Source organism: Vipera berus (genome assembly GCF_964194415.1).
Source record: "Vipera berus genome assembly, chromosome: 5".
Lineage (NCBI taxonomy): Eukaryota > Metazoa > Chordata > Lepidosauria > Squamata > Viperidae > Vipera > Vipera berus.
The window spans coordinates 46091707-46119483 of NC_138207.1; the positions used below are offsets into that span (position 1 = coordinate 46091707).

Consider the following 27777-nt stretch of genomic DNA (forward strand, 5'->3'; position numbering starts at 1 on the left):
AGCAAGACTATTATATGCAACTAATAGCCTGTCCAAGGACAAGGATGCACCTGAACAGCTGGCTTTGGGCAGAATTTTTCTTCTACAAAAACAATATAGGATAATGTTTAAAGTATTGAACTTTGACTGAGGGAGACCCAGGTTCAAGTTGATGCGCAGCCAAATTAATTCATTAGATTACAGGTAGTCCTCAACAACTATTTGTTTAATGACTGAAGTTACAATGGCACTAAAAAAAGTGACCAGTTTTCAAACCTACAACTGTTGCAGCATCCCCATAGTTATGTGATCAAAATTTGAGAGCTTAGCAACTTCTGACAAGGAAAGCCAATGGGGGAAGCCAGATTTGCTTAATGACCACATGATTCACTTAACAACTTTGGCAAAAAGGTCACAAAACGAAACACAGTTCACTCAGAAATTGCTTTCTTAGCAATTAAATTTTGGGCTTAATTGTGGTTGCACGTAGAGGGCTACCTGTATTGTTTAATTAGACCACTCTACCTCATGGGCTAGTTGCTGTGTGGATAAATGAAGCCACCTTGAGCTCTTAAAAGAAAGGTGGAATATAAATTGAACAAATGTTTTATCTTTCTGGACTTACAATAAGGCTTTTGATTTTGTTAAAGTGTCAATGACAGATATCCTTCCACACTCTTTTTCAATTGGATCTCTCTTCTGTTTGCCTCTAAGTTTCTGTTCAAAAAATACTTCTCTGTCTCCTACATCCAAGGGATCTTACCTCAGGATCGAAGATGACATTGCCATATAAGTCTCTTGGGCTCAGTCTTTACAGCAGCAACACACATCCTGGCCGAAGAATCTACAGCTGACTGAGAAGAAGGATGCCTCCTCTGTGAAGTAATCACCATGGTGCCATTCCTTCATGTTCCAATGTGGGTGCACTCAGGTATGTTTTATTGAGCACGGTAAAAGAGATGAAAATGGCTGGAATCAAGCTTTTTGGTAAGTAGATGAGGTTGATGTGCTGAGGTTCAAGCAGATCAGTCATTTTGAAACCCCTAAAGCCAGTCCTAGGACATCATTGAGTAAAGGGACTATTAAATTGGCTTCTCATTTGCTACTGCTAGAACAAAGTTCCTTTCTAATGAAGATTTTGTCAAGGGAGGGCCAGCTCCACCATTTGCACTATTAGTATAGAAGCACAATAATTATAGAAATTTTCCAGAGGCAGTCTTGGTAGCTGCTCAGAACGTTTGACAAAAAAGCAAAATATTCTGTGTCCAAGAAACATCTGTAATTCAGAAATACTTCTTAACTAGGGCAAAGAGTAACTATCCATGAACATAATGAAATATTATATGATGTAACTGTTTTTGGACTCTGATTACAAGATTTGAATGATCACAGGTATCAGGCTGTAATACCGTCCAGGCAGCACTACCATTTCTCCATGAAATTCTGAATCCTGATGCTGGATCCCAATACTATCAGGAGCTTTCTGAATTATGTTTCTGTTCAAGAATTCTTGTTGCTATGAAAATGATTTCCCACCCATTTCCCTTTGGCCAAATTCTAAAGTACTGATACTTAAACTACTATTGGGGGGAGTGAGGGTGGGTAATTGCATATTTATATTCAGAATTTCTCAGGCACTACAGAATTGTACTTTCACTCGCCTCAAGTTGAATTGAATATAATGTTTTATGCAAAATAAATTGCAAACGCTTCCAGATTATAACAAAAGTATATAATGCACTATCATCAAAGGAGCTACACCACACTTGGAGCCTGGAAAATAGCTCTGTCCCTTGCTAGTCAGACATCTTTATTGAGATCCAAATTCTCAGTATTTTTAGAAAGTCTGCATAAAACAGAGGCTTCAGGAAATAAACTTGGAAAGCCTTATTTCAAGGTACCTGTTTTTGAAAAAATACCCTGCATAAACTTAAAGCATGTAAGGAGTTAACTAGAGAAAATTTATAATTCACCCTAATTCCAAATGTATCTTTAGCTAATTATCAGTAACTCCTTTCCATTTCTAGGTAGGGCCTCCGCTCCCATTACTCTGAACATTACCTCCTATTTATAATTATTGGTTTGCTGTAAAAGGGCTTCCAAATCTGGTACTCTCAAGAACATTGGACAAAAATATTTCTACAATTCTCTTCAGACGGGAAATAGAATCCCACGCTTCTGAAGGAAACAATTTTAGGAAAGGCCTCTTTAATGCAGAATATGGACTGAGATTTCATCAAAGTTAAATAATAATAATATATACAGAAACATCTATGGGGCAAGATCACAGAAGGTTTTATTTGAGCAATTCTTTTGTGAATTGAAACCCATAAGTGGTAATCATTCATGGAGGCAGAGCTTAGTTCTGGGACATATTAAACAATACCCATAAATAAAAATAATTTCTGAGCATATTCAAAATGTATTATTTTTCTAAATTTAATTAGCATACATCTGGGATTAAAAATCGTCTCTTTCAAATAGAGGGTACAGAGTTTCAGATGGCAGAAGCCTTCATCCCAGTGGTGGGATTCAAATATGTGAACAACCGGTTCTCTGTGTGGATGCCGCTTCTGGAAGTCCATTCTGGGCCTCAGCAACAAAAAATTAGCTACCGGTTCTGCCGAACTGGTGCAAACCAGCTGAATCCCACCATTGCTTCATCCCTCTGTTTTCTGAAAAACACATTACTATAATCATGCTACAAATGCTATCAGGGGTGTATTCAAAAGTTTAAAAGTTTACAGTAAATAATTATATATAAATATCTGTTTAAAACAGAATGTTCCTGGGTAAAAACAACAACAGCAAAAACCTCAAGAAGCCCATAGGATATAAAATCTGAACATTTCATTTCTAAGAATCAAAACAGGATAGCATGAATAATAAAAACCAATATTGTATACCAGAAGGTGATAATACTGAATTCTTCTTATAGCAATCAGATATATTAGAAGTATAGATCAGATCAAAACTTCCCAGACCCATCAAAATCCTCCTGCCAAAATGAAAGAAGACAAGAGAAAGAGAGAGAGAAAAAAAACATTCCACCATGTGGTTCCCAGGTGTTCCTACTAAAATGCATCACTTTTAGCTTCTGGGTCATGACAGTATGCATCCAACTGTGGATGAAAAGATCAGTCATCTGGAGGTAAGAGCATTCATAACTGTCATAAAAAAGAGGGAATGCATCGGGTTTTCCATAGGAAGGTGACAAGGCATCTGGAGCAAGATATCTATAGGCTAGTTGTATGCTAGGCTTATCCATCTAGTTGAATAAAGTCTGTTTGTACTTCTTGAACTTCTTGCATCTATCAGATGATATCATGGTGCCCCTGGAAACGCCGTACCAAGCAGTAGAGTCCTGAGAGCAAGTACAGGAAGGCAGTTATACCAGCAAAGATAGCAGCGGTTAAGTAGGCAGTGTAACTGCAGGGCAGGCTGTAACCTTTCAGGGTACAATAGCTGATGCTCCGCGCCTTGTAGCCTATGATGCCTGCAGCAGCCGTGAAGAAAATCACTCCAAGCAACAGGTCATGCAGAATGTTTGTTAGGAGCCAGCGGGTCCCCAGCACAGGCATCAGAGTCCATCGGCCCAATAAACTGAGCCCAAAGAGAGCCAAGGTAAGAAGCCACACCAGGACTGCTGCAAAAACTGCAAAGTAGGTTGCGCCTTCATACTTGTGCGCCGCTAAAGTTACCCAGCAGACAGCACCCAACAGCAGCTGCGCTATACGCAGCCCTCCTAACAGGCTTCGTAGGAAGGGCCTATTCAGGCTCAGAGATTCTCTAGATGCTGGACACGGGGGTGGAGGTGAGGAAGGGGGTGGTGGAAGAGGCATGTTATACCACTTAAGTCCTCCGCAGCTCTTGTCTCCTCTGGTGCCTTCTTCAGCCGAGCAAATCTCACTCCCCTCTTAGGCACTTCCTCTGTCTGCAGCTGCCAAACATCTGCAGCTTAGCAGTTGTTCCTACACTAGGGCCTCTCAATTTCCTGTTCTAGCTCTCCCTTTCCCACCCTTGCCCCTCCTTTTTTTGGAACATTTCATTTCTCCTTCCTCTTACAACTCCCTCCCTCTCTCCATTGCCCCTGTAGCTCTAGCCAAGAACTTTAACAAAATTCTGAAGGCTGCCTTTTTTAGAATTATAATTTCCTTAGCTCTGTTACTACTTGGGCCAACAAGGCTCTGCCAAACCAAAAAGATTTACTAGAGAAAACATGGACTCTGCAGACATCAAGTTCAGTTCCTCCCTTCTGCATGGAGAAGGGCCAAGTGAAAGTCACTTATTAAACTCTCTAGAAAGAATTTGAAGATGTAAAGCTAAATGTACAAATAGTTCCTTCATTTGTTGCTCTGGCATTTAAATTCTGTTGCATTCTTTAGATTGCAGAGAGGCAAACTTTGATTTTGAACAAGCATAATCCTTAGGCTTAGAAGATCTTTTAAGCCTTCCTTTCTTTTTGCTGTAAGCAGAACTTTTATCAGTCTCACACTAAAGCTGATCTAATCACATCCGTAAATAATCTGAAAACCACTCCCTTTTTGTTAAATTAAGAAGCTGTAGCATGAGGGACTTGGAGCTGTTCACCAAGGTATACTGTAACTGCAATGACTGGAGTAAATTTTGGATTTATAGTCCAATGCAAGTTACCTTTGTCAGGAAAATAAATGCTCCATATAGCAACTTCAAATTTTGATCAAGGAATTTCAGCTGGCAGGATCCAGGAGGACAGCCTTTTGTGCTATGGTGCCTCTGGAATATCATGCCTGCCCAGATGAAATCCACACCCACCCTTTTGATCTTGGAAAAAACGGCTTGGAGACTTGGCTCTGCCAACTGCCTGGAGCCCCAATGGGGGAGTGGCATCCTGGAGGTCGTTAATGGATTAAGACAAATCCCACCTCCTCCCCATGCAAATTTTGCTCCCTTCCTTTCAGCTTGGACAATTAAAATTATGTATGGTCTTTATTGTTTTAATGTTTATATGATATTTTATTGAATAACTTTAAGTCACCTAGATTCACTATGCTATATGGGTAGCAGAGAAGTTTAATAAATAAAATGAATCCCAGATGAATTCCAGTCCAACTAAACTCCTTTTTTGCTGTAAATTTCATAATCTGTCTACTATGATGCATTTTAAATTCTGTTTCACTAGTTCACTTTTACTTACGGGAGCACCTGCTGCCGGCGTCAACTTCCCTTCGTCCTGTGCGCTCCCACAGAGAGGGCCTCCTCAGGGTGCCGCCGGTCAGAGAGTGCTGGCTGGCGGCCCCCAGGGGGAGGGCGTTCTCTGTGGGCACACCAGACCTTTGGAATCATTTACCGGTTGAGCTCCGGATGGCTCCTGACCTTCGCTCTTTCCGCCGTGATCTGTATATTGTATTTTTATTGTATTTTTTATTGCTCTGTACACCGCCCTGAGTCTTTCGGGAGAAGGGCTGTATAGAAAATAAATGAATAAATGAATAAATGAATAAATAAATAAATAAATAAATAAATAAATAAATAATAAATAAATAATCTCCACAACTGAACCTTTCATTAACATAAAAGAGCTTATTCTTTGTATCATTGTAACTTAATTTTGTTTTTTATATGCTGTTGCAAACAAATTCTTATGTGCTGCATGTGGTTAAATATCAAAGGTAATATGTGAGATCAAATCTGTGCTGACTCTTAATGACTACACAGAATCTATGTTTTGTTGTTTTTGTTTCCTTTTTGAGTGGTATGTAGATGTTATTTATCTCTGTGTGCCTGCTAATGGTTGATTTGCCTGAATGACAGGCTTCCAGGAATTTTTGGACTATTTGATTTTATAAATGATGTTTTAGTACCTATATGTGGAAAATACCTAGAGTAGGTGGCTTAACATGACTATTTGTTCTTAAGCTGAGCTTTCAGTTTTTACTGTTAAGTACTGGTAGTTTCCACATATAGGTACTAAAACATAATATATCAGATCAAATAGTCTAAAAATTCCCGGAAGCCTGTCCTTCAGACAAATCAACCATCAACAGGCACATAGAGATAAACATCTACATACCACTCAAAAGAGACACTCAAAAAGTCAGAAGGGAAACAAAAACAACAAAACACCTCCCAATCAGCAAACAACACTCATAAGAGCAGAGATTAACATAAAAATTAACACCAGACCAACAGTCAAGAAATAAACAATATTCCAATGAAGGAACTACAAATGCAAACGAGCTAATAGTAAACAGCCTAATCAAGGAATCACAAGATTACTCCCACCACTAACAGGCAGTGCTTTTTTTGTAAAAGAAAAAGGTGCCGGAACTCACACATGTGATACAACCCGCCTTGCCTACCCTACAAGGTTCCATCCAAAAAAGGTGCCGGAACTCCGTTCTGAGAGTTCTATGAGAAAAAAAGCCCTGCTAACAGGACAAGTCACTAGTATATAAGAATAAGAACAGTCCCTACTAACACTGATAATGTTACCTAATTGGGTAATGAAATGTCTGCAAGGAAACTACAAAACTAAGAGCGCTAAGGACCCCACAGTTCAACCCTGAGCTACATATATTCTCTTCTGTCAGTATGGGAAGAATCAAGCCATCATGGTGCTAGGTTAGCCAGATTGTTTTTTTTTTTCTAACAGGCTGTCAGAGAAGCTGGTGGTACTCTGAAGTTAACACTGTTGTGTGAAAATAGCAGGACTTTTAACACAAGCCAATGGACAGAAACCTCAAGGAAGCCGAGAAGCGGCGGGGAGAAAAATTGTAAACTGTCCAAAGTTGTTTTCGATAGCGAAATGGGCGGCATATAAATTTAATGAATGAATAAATAAATAAATAAAAATAGCTCATGACTGTGACGCTATGCAGTTACAGTTATAGGCCGTCTATTTATATTGGATGGCGGCCCGTATTTGAACCGAGGTAAGAGTGTCTGTGCAGGAGCTGAACACAAAAAACACGCGCCCCGCCGAAAGCGAACTTCCAGGCTACAACGTCCTCTCGCTCGGCAGGCTAACTCCCGCCTTCCTGACGTCAATAACCCTGCCTGCCACGTGTTCCCAAAAGAGGTCTCACAGTCCCGCCCTCGCCCTCAATCGATTCGCTAGATTACAGTATTCTCTTCTCCATTTGGAGAAGAGGCGGCGGAACGGATTGGCTGAGAAGTGTGTTGTCGTTTCTCTCCATTGGCCAAACGTATCTTCTCAGGAGCCGAGTATGAATGGCCGGAGGTCGGTTTGAGAGGCTCTGGCGGATCTTCGAGAGCCTTTGAAGGGCCGGCGACCCCAAGCTGGACGGCAGACGCCAGGTCCGTGAGTGCCTGCAGATCTGGAAAGTCTCGGCTTCAGCCTCGATTGCCGTTCTAAAATTCTGGATGGGATGGAGAAGGGCGGGGAGAAAGGTGATTCCTTATGCTGTTCGAAAGACCTTTCGAAGATTTTCTATCAACAGTTCAGACAAATTCCTTTTGATGAAATTCATTTTAGTTAGGGTAGCATGGCCGCCTTGACATCCTTTCTGCTGCCAAAAATCCAAAGTGATCGCGTGGGGCTGGGGGTCGGGTTCTCTGAAACGAGGAATTTGCCCTAAATTAGTCAGTGGATTTAATGACTCGCGGGGAGTACTTCTTATATAATATTAATGGTAGCTGACAGTGGCGAATATCGGAGAGAATTCAGTTAAGGCCCATTCGATTGAAAGGCTACCCGTTAGTGCAGGGGTCTTCAAACTCGGCCCTTTAGTATGTATCCAAACCTAGGTCTCTCTGTAATTCAGGACCCTTCTAAAAACTAGCCTCCTCAAACTCCGGTGTTGTAGAACAAATAAGTGTTAAGTATTGTAAAAGGATGCAGTTTTTACCTCCTGAAAAATGAGACCTTAGTGTTAGCCCTCTCTCTCTCTCTCTCTTCCCCCCCCCTCCCCACGCCGCCTGTTCAACCAAATTGACGGATTAATCGAGTTGGCTCATTGACATAATCTGCCAGTTTAGCAAATACGACTCCGGTTCTAATTGCTGATGGTCCATCGTTTGTGTTGCTCACATTTCTTAGGTACTTTTTTGGGCATTTGGTTGGGTACGGCTTTCATAGGAAATCGTAGCTGTTGTTACTAGGCTTTGTCAAACACAAGGCATGTCAGAACCTGAAAGGCTGATGAGAAAAATTGTCCTGTTGTTGACTGAGAAAACTTCCCACCCCAAATGGATCCACCCTGGTACTCATCTCAGTTTAGGTGGAATAACCTGGAGCTCGTATTTCCTGCTGATTGAGGAAATGTGCAAGCCCTGTCTTGACAATACACATTCTGTCTACTACTATATATGAATTTCCATACAGTTTTCACATTAAGCTGTGACATCTGAATAATGCCAGTGCCTTAAGACAATGAAAAGCTCTGAATTAACACTCTTGAAATATTGCATAACTGAATAACCACTATAGTAGAGAAAGGAGTCTGTCATGGATATTTTAATTTGGATTCTTGCACAGAGTAGAGAGTTAAGACTTAATGACTTAAATAATTCCTGTCTCTTCTATGAGGAATCATATCTTCTGGGAGTAATTAGGACCAACTGTGTTATAAGGAAACTTAGTTCTGACCTATAGGTACCTCATATTAAGGCTATTAAACATCTGTGCATGTTGTTTCCCCTTGGATCCAGGTTATGATATCATAGGAAGGAAGGGAACAGTTAACCAATCTGTTTCTTCCTGGTTTCATCTCTTCTACAGAACCACCACTAACTACAATATGGAGAGATCCTAGCACCATGGGAACCCCAGCCTCTATTACCTGTGACTTGCCACAGAATCAAATCGTTAAATCATGTACCAGAAAGAGAGCATCTGCCAATATTTTCCAGGGGGTGGGGTTACTGCAATTACGTCATCTCTTCCATAGCAGTGGGGATATGCAAGCAGAAGAACGAGCTCAGCTAATTTGGGAGCGTGCAGAAAGCCATTGCATTACTCGGGCCTTACAACAGCTTCACAGAAGGCAGAGAAAACTGAAGCTGCAAACCAATGGGAGGCCTCCATCTGGAAAGGGCAGTAGTAGTAGGCTGCTAGAGCTACAGCACTTCAGTCACTTAAGGTATGATGTTGAAATTTGCTCTTATACTGCTTCTTAATTGCTGGTACAGCAACTTCAGTTGCTTTCATCTAAGAGTATGAACATATTTTTATTCTGGTTCACAGTTGATTAATGTACTGTATAAGGAATTTATTTAGCTTGGGGGTTTTTAAATTGAAACTTTCTTGGTTTTCTGGCATGTATTTAGAAAGTAAAACTTAGCTGCTGCACTATTCAGTTGTGAACTGTGAACCATTCAACTGGAATATATTTCTAATACAATTGATATTGTATAAGTATTAAACAGTAATAAAAGCATGTATTTGGAAAGTTTCTTTAATAGGTGTCCAATCTTGAACCACCTTGTTAAATTATATTCATGGATATTACAGTAGTAACAAAATTGATGTAGAATAGATTTTTATAAGGCTTTCAGAAAGGAAAAAAAGATTTTAGCTCATATAACGGAATAGGTAAGTCAATAATTTACAATATTGCAGATCAGAAGAGGCAAAATTATAGGAAACTGCAGAGGGAGAGATAAAATGATAAAATGCATCATGTGATATTTCAACTCAACCTCTACCTTTTGGAAGCTGCATTATGATGTGCAATTATGTAAGGGGCAGAGCTTGCATCAAAACATCACAAGAAACATTTGTTTTTCTAATTTTGTTGCCATCTGGGCTTGCTATAAACAACCCTGGGCAAGTTCTTTCTTCTCCCTTCCCATTGTTAAGGGTTGTTTTTTTAAAGCACAATATATCCATCACGGCTAAACAAGCTGTAAATCAACCGTAAACTGACATTGTGAGATTATTTGGATTTTATTTTCCATCAGTTCTAACCAGCATGACTCATGGCAAATTATGGATGTATTGTTGTCTAAAATATGTGGAGAATATATTCTTCTGCTAACACAGCAAGAGGATATTGAGTTGAAGAGCAGCTGTAAGCATTTTTCCTCTTTGTTATATTAGCAAACTAGCATCACAATGCTTTGCTTCCATAAGGATTATGTTGATTGTCTGCTTCTAAGAAAAAGGAGTATAATGCAATTCTTAATGAGATTTTTGTTGACCCACAGGATTGAAGACTGTAATACATCTTCTGCTGCTGTTCATGGTGACAGTAAGAAAGAGATAGAGACAGCAGATGGAAGTGGCCACTACATTGCTTCCCAATATAGGAAGAAGGAAAATGAGATGGGTGTGGCTACATACACAATGAAAAATGATTGTGATCTTATGCCAATGATTGTGGCTGAGTGTAATCAGATTAGCCTGGAGAAGCCTTAAAGGGAGAATGTTTGACAAATGATTGCAGATAACAGCAGAAAAAAATTTAAAAATTCTTTTGCTCTCCAGCACTTTGGTTTGCTAATTTAGAGACTTGATCAGTTTATGTCAAAGCACAAACACTACATATTCTGACTATTTATGGTGTATATTTAATAAAGCTTCCTGTCTAAATGTAAGAAGAGTTCAAATGTCTCTCTAGTCCAGAACTGCTTTCTCCTAAAAAGATCTTTGAGAAATTTACAATTGGAATGCAGAAGAAATTACTTTTCCTTATTCCACATATGCAAACTTACTGCTATTCAGAGGTGGTGTACCTAAACAGTTAATAAATGCTTCTATATCTTCCATCACCTGATCTACTTTTACAAATTGTTTTAGAGAAACCGATTTGGTCATTATGCATTGCGTGGTTATATTTTGTCTAGCCCACAGGTCTGCAACCTGCGGCTCCGGAGCCGCATGTGGCTCTTTCAGCCGTCTCCTGCAGCTCCCAGTCCTCTGCCATGTGCAGTCCAAAAAAAAAAGTGGGACTAAAAAAGTCCAACCAATCAATTCAAATATGCAGGGTAGGTGCATATCTCGCCTTGGCTCCACTCTTCAGTCAAACCCTGTTCTGCGCATGTGCACACATTTCTTTGCGGCTCCCAGTTTTTCCTTTTGTGAGGGAACCGGTTCCGAGTGGCTCTTTCACTGTTTCAGGTTGCTGACCCCTGGTCTAGCCTATGAAAACACATACAGGCCTTAGTGTAACAGCTTTATGATATCATGATGTAGGAAGCCACATTCCCTCACATCACCAGCTTCATCTGTTGTTGCCCAACAGACTGCCCTGCCAAAGGTCTGGAATCATTTCTTCCAGTAAAGTGATATGAAAATACACCAAGGGCTACATCAATTTTTAGAACTGTAGGCTGATTACCTTTGCCTTAAACAACATTGAACTGGCAAGGTTTATTTAAATAAAAGGTTTTAGTGAGCATAGCAAGCTCTCAATGTTTGCTAATCTATTGCAGATAGAACTAAATGCTTTTGCACTGCCACAAATGCACACACATAATATTCTGAAGGCAAGTGCCTTTTTCCTACAACTGCAGAAAAAGCATGACAAAGTCTAATAAATCCTTATCTATATTCATATGCTCATAATATGCATAAGGTTATAAAAATATAAAAATAAGATCTTTGGCAAGATCAATCTTGTCTGTCAAGCTGGCCATCTTTTATTAATTTTACTGTAAATTGTTTAATTGTGAGCCACCTGGAATCATTGGGAGTCAGGTAGCATACAAGTTTGATAAATTATTACCTTCTCCAACTATTAGGGAATCATTTGACCTTGTAGGTAATTAGTTTCACTCAATATATTAACCCAGGCTATCATACCATTGATGCTATCTTCATGTAGCCTATTATGCCCCTGCAAATAAACAAGTCAGTCGTTATGTCAAGGCACAGTTGCAGCTCTACTGCATGGTGTGAGGCTAGTGAAGGGGGAAAATCCCATTCTTATTAACTCCAGAAGACATAAACACACACAAGAGACTGACTCTGTAACTGCAGATCTGTTATGAAGAGACTTGCATTGATTTAAATATATTACATACATTTCTATAGTGCATAAGAACAACACATTTCAGTTCGGACTGGCAAAAAAGTAAGTGCCAGCTTCTGCCTGCCACTTCTAGCAAAATGCAGGAAGCTGTCTCTTGAACCAGCAACACCAGAGAAAAAGAGGTCCTACATTCAGCGTATCAGGACTTTATTTGGAAGAGGCAGGAAGCTGGAATTAGTAAAAGGTCTCTTCTTGTAGGTCTGGGAAGCAGCCAAGTAGCCAACTGGAAAACTTATATAGAAAATTTCAAATGAGAACTTCTTGTTGCCAGAAGTTTAGTACAGTAGCCTATGAGAAGCAGCAATCATTGTATCATTCCACTGTACATAGAACATCTTGATATGGTAGAAATTCTACCTTCCTCTTACAATTCTCTACAGCCCTGTAGAGGATATCTCCCCGTGTCAGCATCCCACAGAGAATTTCCCTCCCCACTTTCCTCCCCCTACAGATTGTCAATGCTCAAATCAGCCCAATGGAACTCCCACTCTGTAGGACCTGACACACCATTGCCTCTGCAATAGTCTCTCCTCTCTCCTAAATCAGCCACCATTTCTAGAGATGAGAGACAGCTATTGCTTACTCTTGGGAATATATAATAAATGTGTCTGAAATGCTAACCCAAGGTAATAGTGGTAAGTATATAACCTCTTGTTTGCTTGCTCTAGGACTATGTGGAGCATGAATGTATGAGCATGGGATGGATAATTTAAAACCAAATTAAAATCCAGTATCTGAGGCCCTTGGTCCTAGCCACTTGAGGAATGGGAAGCTCACTAATTTTTGCTCTCTACGGTTGTCTTGCAGAATCCATCTGCCCTATTATTTATGCTAAGTGGAACTGAAGCTGTTACATTTGGCTTTGGCCCAATCCTCAATAAGTTACTTTATATCAGATTAAATTCTGATTATAGCCACATTCCCTACTGAACAGCCCCAAGACATACACCCTAGGAGCACTTCCATTGAACAAGAGAAACAGCAAATCCAGCGGGGCAAAAAAACCTGCTTTCAACAGGAATAACAAATGTGCAACAAGGGAGGAAGGAGCAATAAGGCTGGCAGTGATACACAGTGAAGTGCTTCCATCCAATTTGGATTATCCCCTCACCACCAGCCCTTCCTTGTAGGAGATGTCCATCCAAATGAACATTAGAAGGATATCTTGAAACAAAAGGGCATGGCATGCAGGCTCCTGCTAGAAAATGCTGTCATGCTTGGGCTGATGATTAGACATGTCCAGCCCAAAGAGAGGGCAGCAGCAATCAGACTAATGAACATCCCTAGTTTCTCACTGGGAACGTGCAGAGTTGAGACTGACCCTGCTTACATTTCTGATCAGCTACAGCAGGCAACCTCAGTCTGGAGGGTTGATTGCTTGCTCTCAAACGATGCCCACTCTCAAGTTCTTCACTGAGAATAGAGGCAACTGCTACCACCAGGTAAAGAAGGGCCTGCGGCTCTGGAAGCTTTGTGTATATGATTCACTGACAGAGCGCTGATGGGAGCGAGCAGTCTCTACAATAACAGGTGGCATCTGGACCAAGTTAAGAGGGCTCTTGCCATCTTTCAGGGCTTGCATCAAGTTCAGGATCTAGGAATAGAAGAAAGAAAGCTGAATACCAAGCTAATGTATAAATGGAAAAAGTTGCCCAATGCCCAACACAGGTCCCATCTATCCAGAGGGACTAAGTACATACCTGACCACGCATTACTGCAATCTGCTTATGAAATTGGCCTCGGTCAAAGCCTGGATCTTTCTATAAAAGAAATAGCATATCTAGTTAGGATGGGTGTGGCATCTACATCCCTGCTCCTTAATTGTCCTTAGAGAAAAATGGGTGCCTCCCATAATATTCTGATATTAACTTGCTCTTCTGGTTACCTTGAAGAGTTCGTAGAGATCTTCTTCTAGATCCTTGACAAAATTAGGGTCTGAAATCTTTGGCAGGATAAGATCCTTGATCTCTTGAGAGAATGGCACTTTGGCCTGTGGCAGCCATGCCCAATAGAAAGGATCTTGTGAAGGAAGAAAGAAGGCAAATATTAGGCTCATAAAGCCAGACTAGCAATGAGGGTAGCATAGATTCAAATACAAAGGAAACACTTCAGGGCTTAACACCGTGGACTTATTAAAAGAACATTAGGAAATTAGCTCTTCACCAACATCCAAACTGAGAAAAAAATACATACAATGAACTAGTATGGCTTCTTTTACTTGGAGTACTTACATGCTCTCCAAGAGTCTGGATGCTTAAGAGGGAAAGCCAAACCATTGTCAATGGCTGCCAGTTTAATTACAGGCTCCTTTACTACAACCCATTCTGAGTCCTACAAGGAAACAGAAAACGTTGCATCAGGAAATGATACAAATTCCAGCAATCATTGTCCATTAGTTGAGGAGATAATGTATATAATTCCAAAAGACTCATTGCCCCAAAGTCAATACAATGGAATGCTGATCATAGCAATAGCAATAGCACTTAGACTTACATAACTCTTCACAGTGCTTTATAGCTCTCTCTAAACGGTTTACAGAGTCAGCATATTGTCCCCAACAATCTGGCTCCTCATTTTACCAACCTCAGAAGATGGAAGGCTGAGTCAACCTTGAGCCTTTAAGAATTAAACTGCCAGCGGTCAGCAAAATTAGCCTGCAGTACTGCATTCTAACCACTGTGCCACCATGGCTCTTAAACTATGTCAACATAGTTCTGCAAAGGGAAACCAAGCAGTGCTAACTGGTATGCTTGGACTCCAGTGGGTTACTGACATTATTAATGCACTTTCATATGTTGCCTCCTATAAAACCAAGATGCCACAAAGTACTTTTGCTAAGCTACCTAAAAAGGATCTAGCAAATCCTAGATCTCTACATTATTCTATATGCTTAAAGCTAACTTTAATATTTCTATATAGTTCACATGACACGTCTTAAGTATTTTTATCATACGTACACCTCTACTGTACATGATTAATCTGGATTTCTGGTGTTTGAGCCACTTCCCTAGATCTGTTCCATTCAGGACATTATATGCAAGTCTCTGAGAGTCCCTTATTTTCTGTACCATAGATTCATATGGAATTGTCAGAGCCCCACCGGGCCCTACTCACCTGCATACTTGTACTGTCCAGGGGGCAATCACATTTGATCAGCCAGTTGTCATTACCCCTATCTGAAAGAAATAGAAATGCACAGTTAGAAAACAGAGAAGTATCTCACCACAGATAACAAACCTCACATCCCAATATTACGGGAGGAAAAAATTACTGGAATACAGCATCACTGGAATATGAAGTAGGAAGAAAGTCCTTTCCAGCCCAAAGAACCCAGATCCCAGTCCTTAAGATCTTCAGAAATGGCGGGAAAAGAGTCCTGTTTGAATTCTGGGAAGCTGTAGCTAGTACATTTCAGCAATATGGAGCCATATGGAGCAATGCCCTGATTTGACAAAAAAAAATTTAAGTAGAGACACTGGGGAATGTATACACCGAACAAGCATTTTCAATATGAATAACTTCTATCAGCATTCCACGTCAAGAAAAAGGAAAAGGCAGAACCTACCAGTATTGCGTATAATATAGTCCAGCACCACCAATCTCTCAAACTGTAGCAACAATTGATGGTTACTCTTTTCTGGAAGAGGCTCAGACTCAAAGCGCCGCAGCCAGTAATCTGCATCCTTATAGCCTTCCACAAAAAGCTGGAAGGAACCCACCTGAGAATAAGAAGCAAGTACCTTAACAAGAGCAACATACCAAAAAACAATATTGAATGCCTCACTCTCTTAACACTATCCCCTTACCTTTGGTGGAAGACCAATTCGATGAAACTTCTGCCCAACCTTGGGCACTTTTTCTAAGGCCAGACGCTTGCCCCGAGACTTCACTCTGTCAATGGCACTGTAGTTAAATGTTTCACTAGCCAAATCCACCACCTTGAAGAAATTATAAGCAGTTCACAATCAGTTTCTCTCTCATCTATACTAGCCATCCAGCAATCCCCATTTACAGAACAAAGTAAGAATTGCTTAAATCTAAGTGTCATGGTTCCGATGAATGAGACAAATCAAACAAATTGCAGGCATATTATTTATCTAAAAAGTCTTAGTAATGAAACGAAACATCGGCACTCATGAAGGGATGCCAGAATCTGAAATCTCCTCCCCCCAAACCCATCATAACACACATACAATCTACACGTCATAAATCACATTATCCAATTAGTTTTACATATGAGGTTTCGCTTCCCATTCTTCCCATTCTGTACGCGGGCTTTTGCAATCTTATCACAACTTCCGGGTGATTCCTCCCTCCCAAATGAAGCAATTAAAATAACAGGCTGTCTCTTATATTGTCAGTGCAAAAACATGTCAATGTTTGCAGCACTGACACTAAGCACATCCAGACCTGTCTGTCCAGAACAAGTTCTAACCATCTGGTAGAACATAGAATTTAAACAGCTTGAAAAACATATAACAATGGAGAATAATGAGAAATTAGAGATTAGCGTCAAGTGTACATCCTAAAACACAGAGGTCCCCAACCATGGCCACTTTATGACTTGTGGACTTCAACTCCCAGAATTCCTCAGCCAGTCATGCTATAACACATAGCTCTGTAAGGTAGACCAGATCAAGAAACCAATGTCATGTAGGTTTAAATCTTGAAAGTCTGAATGTGCTTCTCCCCTCCCTCACTTTATTTTGTGTGAACTAAGGAGTGGCCTGTCTGAAAAGTTTTCTCACACTGGTTTCGGGAAGGGACTTAGCCCCACTTTCCCATTTGTTACCTTGGTAGTAGCTCTTCTTCCTGTCCTTCAAGGCCATTCCCTATATACCCTCTACAATTAAAAAAAAATAGGTAGCAGTTTACTTCTCTACCGCAATTCCTATACTGAAGATTGCAAACAAATATGGGAACTTAGAATAATCAATATGAAGTCAGTGCATTTGAGGAAAAGATCAGCAATCTTGCATGTTTCATGTGCTTAACTGTCAAAGTAAGATCAAAAATATTTTTTATTAAAAAAAAATTTTTACATTCTCCCATTACTACCAATTATTTCCTCTATGCAGTGTCTTTTTTTTTCAAAAGAACAGGTATTTTTTCAAAAGTAACCATTGTCTCTAACCAAATATAATTGAGAGTTATAAATATTCCCTGGACTAGGAATAAGTAACCTGAAATTTAAAAAGAGAGTGGAAGGAAGAATGTCACTGTCGGGAAATGTGACATACTGGCTATCTCAAATATAGTAATGGGAAATCAACCTTTCAGGTATTTTCAAATTGCAACTTCCATAAGACTGAATCACATGGCCAATGGGCAAACAAGGTAGGAGTTGAAGTTGAATGCAATCCAAAAGCCCCTGGGGTTTTCTCTAACTGGCATGTAGGAAAATATTGTTGTGAAGTTGTGAATGTTCCAACAGTGGAAGTTTTTAAGAAGAGACTGGTCAACCATTTGTCTGAAATGGTATGGGTCAGGGGTAAGCAACCTTGACTTTTTTATGACTTGTGGAGTTCAACTTCCAGAATCCCTGAGCCAGCCATGCTGGCTTAGGAATTCTGGGAGTTGAAGTCCACGAGTCATAAAAGAGCCAAGGTTGCCCACCCCTGGTATAGGTTCTCCTGCTTGAGCAGAGGGCTGGACTAGAAGACCTCCAAGGTCCCTTCCAGGTTCTATTTCTATTTCTATTCTAATTCTATTCTATTCTCCTGTTCCAAGCCTCATGATCCACAGTTTAATCCCATTTGATTATCTCTCTTATGAATGGCTCACCTTTGTGCGAGGTACAATGTTCAGTTCCAGCTTTTGGTCAACAAGACTTGCACCAGCTTCAGACAGATATCCTTGGTTGAGAACAAGACAATCTCTTCCAAAACAGCAGGGGCAGCAAAGTTTTTGCAGCCATTTTGTCCACTTTGGGTTCAGATGTCCATATGGTTCTTCATTCTTCGGTTTGAACACACCAATAATTTTCTGAGAGGGACAGAAGAGTAGACATTGCTAATATATTGCTAACAAAGGCAACACAGAAAATTAATATCCCAGCTTGTAGCTTCAAGATGTATGACTAGGGAATTTAATCCCTCTCGTTCCCTTTTCTTTGTAGGAAATAAGAATTCTGTAAAGGAGGCAAAGGCTTTAAGTAGAACATGGAGGTTTAATAACATCTGATGTTGGGTATTGTTTTATTATTTATGTTTAAGCATCAATAAAATCAAAAGATTAAAGCACAGGCTACTGAAAACCATGACTCTGGTAAAAGACACTGTCACCATAATAAAGGAAAAAAGATCTGAAAAGAACCTCCCATAGGAAAATACACAGGATAATAATATAAGGCTCTGAACACATCACAAGACAGTATTGATCTCAATTAATAAAGAAGCAACTGTGACATTAAAAAAATAGTCTAAAACGTTGAGAGGCTTGTGTAAAGAAAACAGAGGGAAAAACAAAAATCAGACATAAACCACACAACCAAATTTAAAATAATCTTGGGCAATACATAACTCTATGTTTAAAGCTCTTTAACAGCTTTTAAAGGCTATCGAAGAAAGCTCTTTTTACAGAAACAATACATTCTTCCTAGACTTCTGCCTGATATTTCAGGATTCTAGTCAATATTTATTTATTTATTTATTTATCTATTTATTTATTTATTTATTTATTTATTTATTTATTTATTTATTTATTTATTTATTTATTTATTTATTTATTTATTTATTTATTAACTTATATACCGCCCTTCTCCCGTAGGACTCAGGGCAGTTCACAAGGTTTTTTAAAAAACAATACAAAAATTAAAAACAATTAAAATGATTACATTAACCTTGAATAAATAAAAATCCCAATTAAAATCCAATTAAAACCCCAATTAATACTCTCAGTCCAGGCCAGAAAGCTCAAAGAGCCAGGTGTTCAGGTCCCGGCGGAATGAGCGAAGGTCAGGGGCAGTCCTAAGCTCTACAGGCAGCTGGTTCCAAAGGGCAGGCGCACCCACAGAGAAGGCCCTCCCCCTGGGTATTGTCCGCCGGCAATATATTCTGCTCCAGAATTTGAGGATATCTTGTTTCACTTCGCCTTGATTTCCAACTTCAGCTTTTATTTTAAAAGGGCAGTGTAGTTTATTTTCTAGCAATGAGAGAGGTTTGGATAATCTAACTGCATGTGGTCCAGGGAATGCAACTGCACAAAGGAAGATTACAGATCTGAGAATACAGCACAAATTAAAACTACAACATCGGATTGTTTTTAGTGAACATGGGGCAACGGCCTGCCTGCCTTCCTATTTACTACAAAAGAAAAAGGGCATCAAAAACAATAAAGCAATTTTTAGTCAAAGGATTTCCATTCCCTCCCGCTCTAACTCTGTGAGGTAATAGACCACTAACTCCAGTAGATGAACATAAATCAGTATAAAACCAATTTAGATACTCTCATCTCTCTCCCCAAATTAAGTCTTCCACAATACTGATATAAAAAGAAGCAGCCTGTTTGAGTGAGTTTGCTGGGAGAGGAGGAACTTAAGACTTAAATAGTAATTGATTTTATTTTCACAAAAGACTTTTGTTTTATAAAAAAAAACTCACTGGGTCTCATGACTTGTTGAACCCCTGAACAATGCACAGATAATTTTGCTAAATCTTGGATACAGAGCTTAGCCATTAAGGCTTCAAGCCAGCAGCTCCACCTTCAGCCTTCTTATTCCCATTTTAGTGACCAAACAGTAGAAAAAAATTTACAGATAAAATTCAAGGGAGAAAATAAAGGATAGGTTGTCTTGATTTACTTGACTCATATATATATACTAGTAACAATAAGTGTTAGCATAACACATTTTGACCATCAGATATAATCAATACTTTTATGAAAACAAGAGCAAAAAATTGAAGATGGGAACATCACTGCTATCAAAAAATCACTTTAAGGAATATTTTTATGTAGAAGCTTACGGTAATTAAAATGGGTTCCCAAGAACCATATATTGAAATCTAAAACTTCAGCATACTCAGGTAGGGATATTCAGAAAATATTTACCAAAAGTAGCCCTTTCCTTGCGCTATCTGATCTGACTGCCTCTGAAATACAACAACTTCTTTAACAGCAGATGCTTTTCTGATAAAACTAGACTTTCCGTATTGTCAATTCAGTGTTAAATACTAGCTAAACTACTCCTTCTAATCAAGTAGAAAAGCATATTCCTAAATTTTTCCCAATCTAGTAATGACCAGATATACTGAACTACTGTACAAGTCTCATTTCTTCCAGTCAGCATGACTTACTGATCGTTCTGTGGACATTATGGTATTTGTAGTCCAGTATATCCAAGAATACCAGATTTGGAAGTCTGACCTCAGCCAGATGTAATCAAATAGGAGAACCAGTTTGGTGTAGTGGTTAAAGTTGTGGCCTAGAAACCAAGAGGCTGTGAGTTCTAGATCTCCCTTAGGCATGAAAGCCAGCTGGGTAACTTTAGACCAGTCGCGCTTTCTTGGCCCAATCCACTGCACAGGATTTTTTTGTTATGGGGAAATAGGAGACAGGAGTATTAGGTATGTTCACAGCCTTGAGTAATATATATATATAAAAGGTGGGATAAAAATATAATAATAGTTTAGGATTAAAAACATTGGGCCAATGATTAGGTCAATCCAACTGAACTCACAGACTTTTCATTGTGAAGATAAAAGAGGAAAAGAGAATATATATGCCATTCTAAGATTTGGGAGAAAAGACAGAACACACAACTAATAAATAAGTAAATAAGTAATAGAACAACATAGCTGTAGCCCCACTCGTGCAGCAAACATAAGCAAATTCCACAGCAAAATCTCATAGTTTTCATCGACCCAACACTAATCTTGCAAGGCTAACTGGGAGCAGATAACTCAGATACCAAGTCCTAAACTCCAAGACATAGTTCCCTTATAGTGATATATAATGAGTCAACACAAAAGTTGGATTCATCTCAGCTGCAACTTCCACAAATCCAACAAGAAAGGAAGTTAATTTAAACAGAAAAGAAAAGCCTGAATTCTTATCACAAGAAATGAAAAGATTTGTAATGCTGTATGATTTCATGCACTTGGATACGCAGCATAAAGGAGCCAAACTAATTTAGTTAGATATAATAAGTCACAAGGAGAACCATCAGGCTACACACACAGTCAGCCCTATAGAAACATGGGGAATGTACTGCAGCTGACCGGAAACTTGTCATCCCATTCTCCATGTGATCAATTGCTCCTCTTATTTCAACACATTATGATACAGTATGTAAAACTGAACCATAGACTGAAATGCCCAGTTTCCTAAAGATGGAGAAACAGTAATGCAAACAGCAGCACCAAAGTCTCAAAAATGTTCTAAACTAAAAAAAACAACTATGTGAGCTTCAACCTGAGAATTGGAGAGCAAGAGAATTTAAAACCTCTTTGAGTTGCAAATACATAAATAAGCACAAACACAGACAAATCTTTTCTTCATGTAATCTTTACCCAAATCAATTTTAAACGTTGAGTGATCCCAATTCCAGCGATGCCTTATTCTTCTGCCCATGGACTCTCATAGCAGTAAAAATAACAAAAAAATATTCCCATTGTTTTCTCCAGTGCTTTTGATAGAATGCATGTATCATTGTTCATGTACATGAAATTTTATAGAGCAGTAAGATGAGAAGCTACCTGCCTCCAAATAAGCTTACACACTAAAATAGCTACAAAAGGATTGATATTTATTTATTTATTTATTTATTTATTCGTTTTATATACCGCCCTTCTCCCGGAGGACTCAGAGAAAAGTAAGTATACAATAAACCAACAATAAAACAAATAAAACCCCAGATCTACAAATAAAACCCCAAATCTATCAGGCCAGGCCGGCTTGCTGGAATAGATAGGTTTTTAAATCTCGCCGAAAGGTGCGAAGGTCGGGGGCCATCCGGATTTCGGCTGGTAAGCGGTTCCAGAGGATTGGCGCACCCCCTTCTCTAAAAAGCTGAGTTTCAAAAGGAAAAAAAAAGATTGTAGTTTAATTGCCATCAATGACCAATGGGGAAAAAACAGGAATAAGTTGCATTGGTTTTCGAAAGCTGGTTGAGTAAACCATGGCAAAAATTGTTTGGAAAGCAAAGGGCAAATGGTAACCTTCACTTTAAAACTGAAAAGGCGAACAGGGAGTAATTCATAAAAATTCTTCTGCAAATCAAACTTGTCTGATGTTTTTCAGCTTTCTTTCAGCCCCCGACCTCCGCACCTTCCGGCGCGACTTAAAAACTTACCTGTTCCAGCAGTCCGGCCTGGCCTGATAGCGCTAATTGGGGTCCCAGTTTGTTTTTACTATTGTTTTTCACTATTGTTCAATCTGTATACCTACCTTACTCTGTACACCGCCCCGAGTCCCTCGGGAGAAGGGCGGTTTATAAAAACAAACAAACAAATAAATAAATAAATAAATATACTCTGCATCACCCAAATATGAGTGGCTGAGATTATTTTCAATACTGTATGCAGAATTAACCCAAGTATAAGTTTTGAAGATTTATCTGCTTTGTTCAAAAGATCAGTAAATTTAGGAAAGAAGGAGTTGTTTTCAGGGTTAGCAGCTATTTTCCTCCAAAGCAATGTTTTGCTAAAAGGCAGCCATTGAATTTATAAGAATCCAAAATAGTTCAAAGGACTGTACCCGGACTGTATTCCTACTAACATTCAGATTGATCATCTTCATGTGTGACTTGTAAAATAGAACCAAAAGCTAGCAGCAGTATTACTTGAATAAGACTGCATATACTGCACTATAGGACTATTAGAAAACTTCCACTTCAGATCCAACATAAACACTTAAGTATAAGAAATTAAATAATACCACTTTATAATGCCTTACTAAGACCACACTTGGAATACTGCATCCAGCTCTGGTCGCCACAATGCAAAAAAGATGTTGAGACTCTAGAAAGAGTGAAGAAGAGCAACAAAGATGATTAGGGGACTGGAGGCTAAAACATATAAAGAACAGTTGCTGGAATTTGACATATCTAGTTTAATGAAAAGAAGGACGAGGGGTGACATGATGCCAATGTTCCAATATCTCAGGGGTTGCCACTAAGAAGAGGGAGTCAAGCTATTCTCCAAAGCACTGAAGACAGGACAAAAAACAATGGATGGAAACTAAACAACGAGAGAAGGAACCTAGGACAATTAATCAGTGGAACAACTTTCCTCCAGAAAGTTGGAAGTTTTTAAGAAGAGACTGGACAACCATTTGTCTGAAATGGTATATAGAGCAGAGGTCCCCAACCTTTTGGGCACCAGGTTACATGGAGAGAGGTTTCTGCGGACCAGAGGGGGCATGGTTTTGTGTGCTACCTGCATCTTGCGGATGGGGCTTGGCTTGTTGCTGGCATGCTGCGGCCTAGTACCGGTCCAGGGACCAGGGGTTGAAGATCCCTGGTATAGAGTTTCCTGCCTGAGCAGGGGTTTGGACTATAAGACCTCCAAGGTCGCTTCCAACTCTGTTATTCTGTTAATTGATCATGTCAACCAAAAACATGTATTAGCATCAAAATATCCTTTTTTCCCCCAAGTTGTTTTATTACATTATAAAATTTGTATAATATATATTGAATAAAGATGATAGTGGACTACAGTGATGTTTATGCAATAAAAACTAGAAATTGTTAATACTGATAAGATAAACTAAACCTTTAAAGATGAGGGGGAAAGTGTATGTCAATGTTAAATATCATTTTTAAATTGTTAATCAACATAAGGCTCCTGCAGCACCAAAATATCAAGACCCAACAAAGTAATAACTAAGATATTCAGAATAGGTGGCAAACCATAGACACCGACTAATTAAACAACTTAACAGGTCTGCTCATTCAAGACAGAAAATTCAAACTTGAACTTTTAATTGGAAAAACTATGCCAATCTCTCAAAAACATGCAAGAGATTTCACCCTGATAACCAAAAATTTACATCACCAAGCATATTTAACATTATTTTGATTGTAATTTCACTGATACCTCAACATAGTTCACAAAGTTTTTGAGCCAAACAGAAACTGTCACTATGCAACAAAGTTATTTCACTAAACATCATTATCTATGTTTCTAAATGTGCTCTTATTAATTCAATTAAATCTTCCATAATGACAAAGTCATATCGGGTGTCATTTTTAATGCAGCAGAATAAGCAGTTCCAGTACTATAGCTCATTCTGAAAACCTGGCTTCGAAGGAAAAAGAGTGAGCAAAAGTCAATGCAGAATTGGGGAGGGGGCGCAAGCGACTGACAAAGAAAGGTATCAACTGCAAATATTCCATAACCCTTGTATCCTATCTCCCGCCCTTCAGTTATTTTAAAAAAGCAACCAACCCCGTCCTGTTCTTTATTCCCTCGTCCCGTGATCTGAATACTTTTCCCGAGCCCCGATCTCTCACCCCCTGTGGATCCTTGACGAAATAGCTGCCGCTAGAACCTTGGTAGATGCGCTCAGGGTAGATTCCGCGTTCGCTCGCCAGCTCTGCCAGTCGCACTACCTCGGCGAATTCTGGGTCATCGGGAAATTCATTCCGGTGCTCCCGTTCACCTCGACCCGCGGCGGTCCCTACTCCGACCCCCACTGGAGCCTGAGTCTGGATCGCCCCGGCTACTGCTACAGTGCCCCGCGTGGCTCCACGCTCCGCACCAGCGCCCCGATCCAACAGTGGCTGGCGCTCCCGGTCGCGGCCACCTGCGGGGGATCCCGGTAGGGAGGGACAGGGACACGGTCCAGCGGGAGTACTAGAGGCAGCGGGGCAGGGCGGGGAGCGCACGGCACCCCCAGGCAGCCCATACCCCGGAGCCGGACCGCGCTCTGGAGATACCAGCGGGCTCGTTTCATCCATAGGCCGAGCCGGTCCGAGGCGCTGATCTAACCCCGGATGGGCGCTTGCACGCATAAACCACGGCCCCGCGGTCTCAGACTCAACGCCGCTCAGTTCGGATCACCTGACACCGGCCCGCGGCCACTGCCGTTTCCGCCAGAGTAGCATCAGCGAATCACAGTGAGGCCACGCCTCCTGTTTACAGGGTGCCCGGAAGCCGCGCCCACTAGGGAGCCCATCGTCCATTTGCAAAGCTTGTGCTGCCCAGTGTACGCCCCTTCATTATGTAGAGTTCCGCCTCTCCCTTCCTCGCTAAGTCATGCCTTTTGAATGGAGATTAAATATAGACCCATTCCTTAGTTTTCGATCCGTTTTTTTTCACTAGGCCCCTATTGCCATAATTCCGTATCTAGAGCAGAGCCCCGCCTTCATTCTGTATTACATGTACATTTTACTGTATACTGTATCATCTCCTGATTATGCTGAAGACATTTTAAGTCATCTATAGCTCCGTTGCAAACTCACACCTACGTATTCTGCGCTGATTGCAAAGATCAATTGTCAATATGTTACACACAATTCTTTTCGCTGTGTTAATGTACACTACAGTAATACTTCATGTACATATAATACCGCTTTGGAATATCATACGATCTTATTGTAAATCAAAAAATAATACATTATATATCCTACTGCCTGGGCTGCAGAAAGGCTGGCATTACAATCGTACCGGACGGACTACATGGCATTTAAGGGATTTAAAACTTGTAGCGGGAAGTAGCAAGTTAACCCATAGCCCTTAATCGCAATAATCCATATTTAAAGACTCCCTTTTCTTAGGGAATGGCTGACTGTACCTTCTGTATATTTATGATCTCGTTGGTTTCCGAGAATTTTCTACCCACCCCAATTCACTTTCAGCATGGGAACCAGGACAACATTCTCACTGAATCATGGAGTCACTGGACAGTTTTCTTGATTTGTCTTCCGCCTACCCAAGAGCTAGTCTGGTGCAGCGCTGAAGGTGCTGACCTAAAAGCCAGACCATTGTGAATTCTATTCCTTGCCTTAAGCACAAAAGTCGACTAGATGACTTTGAGCCAGTCACTCTCTTTCAGCCCAACCCACCTCACTGGGTTGTTGTTGGGGGGGGGGGGAAATAGGAGGAAGGAGTATTACGTATGCTTACTGCCTTGAGTTACTTATAAAATATAAAGGCAGGATAAAAATCTAGTAAATAAATCCTGTTAGAACTCAACTGCTTTAATTATCTGCTGCCCTGATCGTTTTGTTTCAGTTATTCTAATGTTGGGAAATTGACAAGAGTTGGTATTTCTGGCTGCTGTGAGATAAAAATGTTGGAGAACAGTTGCAACTCCTACATCCACAACTCCGTCTCAACTCGTTCCAGAACGGCATGCACACTTGCCAATCCCTGCCCTCCTCTCCCCACCGCCAACGCTGTGTTGCAAATGCTGTACTTTCCTTCTTCAAAGTGCCAGTTCCTATTTAAAGGGGGGGGGGGAGGGAGAATGTTTTGCTTTAAGCTATAAACACTTGAAAATTTAATCCCCTTCCCACTTCCTTAATAGCTTTAGTGTAGTCTCAAAATCATAAGCTATTGGACACTATTACATGTTTTATTTCATTATCTTCATTCAGAACTGCTTAGCATAAGAGTTGCATAATATATTGAATATAATGAAACCTTTTTCTGGCAAAACATTTTTATTTCTCAAGTGCTTGCATGATTTCACCAAAACTGTTAATATCAATATAAACAGAATTCACAATCATATTCATTCCAATGAATGCTGGCTGTGTCATGTGTGAAATCTTTATAGAATAATCATATGGATGTCACATATATGTCCATTATTCAATGAAAAATAACATTGAACTACTGTTGTAGTACTCAAGTTTATATTTTTAAAATTAAATTCTTCCATTTACCCATTCATTAGGATACCTTGATTCAAGCAATAGAAAGGGAATAACTTAATTTGTTTGCTTTTGGATTAACATACTCTATTTTTTAAAGTGTAGTTTATGGCTCAATGCATTGTATAATCTATAAACCAGTCAAATGTGATTTATTTACTAAAGCATAGTTAAACAAATGATTACGATCCATTTAATTTCACTTAGCTATCATAGAATAAGAATTTGGGTGATCTCATATGCTACAAAAAAGAAAATTTTCACAGTGGAGAAAAATGTAAACTCCCAGATTGGTTTACATTATAAACTGTTTTATCCAACTCTTACTAAAATAAGTTAGGATACTGTAGGACACATTAAGGAAAGAGAAAAATAAATGTTGCAGTAATAGGTATTTTTAGTAAACATGTAGCTTGACCTCTAGGAATTTTATAGCGATTCAGTACCCTTTTTCTATATTCATGACTCATTTGGAATTAGGAATGAGAAAATATGACATGTCATATTTCAGATGATTTTACATGATTTAATTAAGAGTAATTTATTTCCAAAACCTTTTAGGGAATAGAAAAATGGTGCTCTTGAGGCTAGATTATTATTTATTATTATAGACAATGTTACTTCTCTTTTTTAAATTCTGTTTTTCTGTTAATATGGTCAATCACCCAGAGACCTATTGATTATTTACTTAGATAATGGTTTTGGGGGGTATTGTGTATTTACATAATTTATATGCCTGCCATCTTGTATCTCTGGGCATCTGACAAAGTACAAAACACAAATTTATAAAAATTATAAAAATACATACAATTAAAACTCATACTACAATGAACAAGGCTCCTCACAACAAGACTTTAAATGTGATGACCAGCACCTTGAGTTACACCTGCAAGGAAAATGGAAGCAGTGCAGTTCACAAAACAGAGGTGTTACATGAGAAAACCTAGGGACCGCATTACTGTGCATGCTCTGCATTCTGAAACAGTTGAAGTTTCTTGGTGGACT

At 39.6% G+C, this 27777-nt stretch overlaps 3 protein-coding genes across 3 annotated transcripts; 1 reads left to right on the plus strand and 2 right to left on the minus strand.

The window, feature by feature from the left end:
- Window positions 1-648: 648 nt before the first annotated feature.
- On the plus strand, window positions 649-10278 carry AVPI1 (arginine vasopressin induced 1; the record flags this gene model as incomplete). Its single annotated transcript, XM_081329355.1, is given in 6 exon segments — window positions 649-910; window positions 7179-7371; window positions 7930-8020; window positions 8702-9062; window positions 10129-10259; window positions 10262-10278. Coding segments are annotated over 4 exon segments (543 nt in total). The 5' UTR covers window positions 649-910; window positions 7179-7371; window positions 7930-7986.
- Window positions 2648-3898, minus strand: MARVELD1 (MARVEL domain containing 1). Its single transcript, XM_081330097.1, has one exon. It carries the CDS (start codon window positions 3819-3821, stop codon window positions 3294-3296), a length of 528 nt encoding a protein of 175 aa, XP_081186223.1. The 5' UTR covers window positions 3822-3898; the 3' UTR covers window positions 2648-3293.
- A 1613-nt stretch (window positions 10279-11891) lies between the features above and the next one.
- Window positions 11892-24923, minus strand: PI4K2A (phosphatidylinositol 4-kinase type 2 alpha). Its single transcript, XM_081329354.1, has 9 exons — window positions 24406-24923; window positions 17739-17939; window positions 15761-15892; window positions 15520-15673; window positions 15069-15130; window positions 14186-14285; window positions 13840-13973; window positions 13655-13714; window positions 11892-13548 (listed from the first exon to the last, which is right to left on the minus strand). The coding sequence occupies exons 1-9, from the start codon at window positions 24904-24906 to the stop codon at window positions 13387-13389; spliced, it is 1506 nt and encodes a 501-aa protein (XP_081185480.1). The 5' UTR covers window positions 24907-24923; the 3' UTR covers window positions 11892-13386.
- Window positions 24924-27777: the final 2854 nt, after the last annotated feature.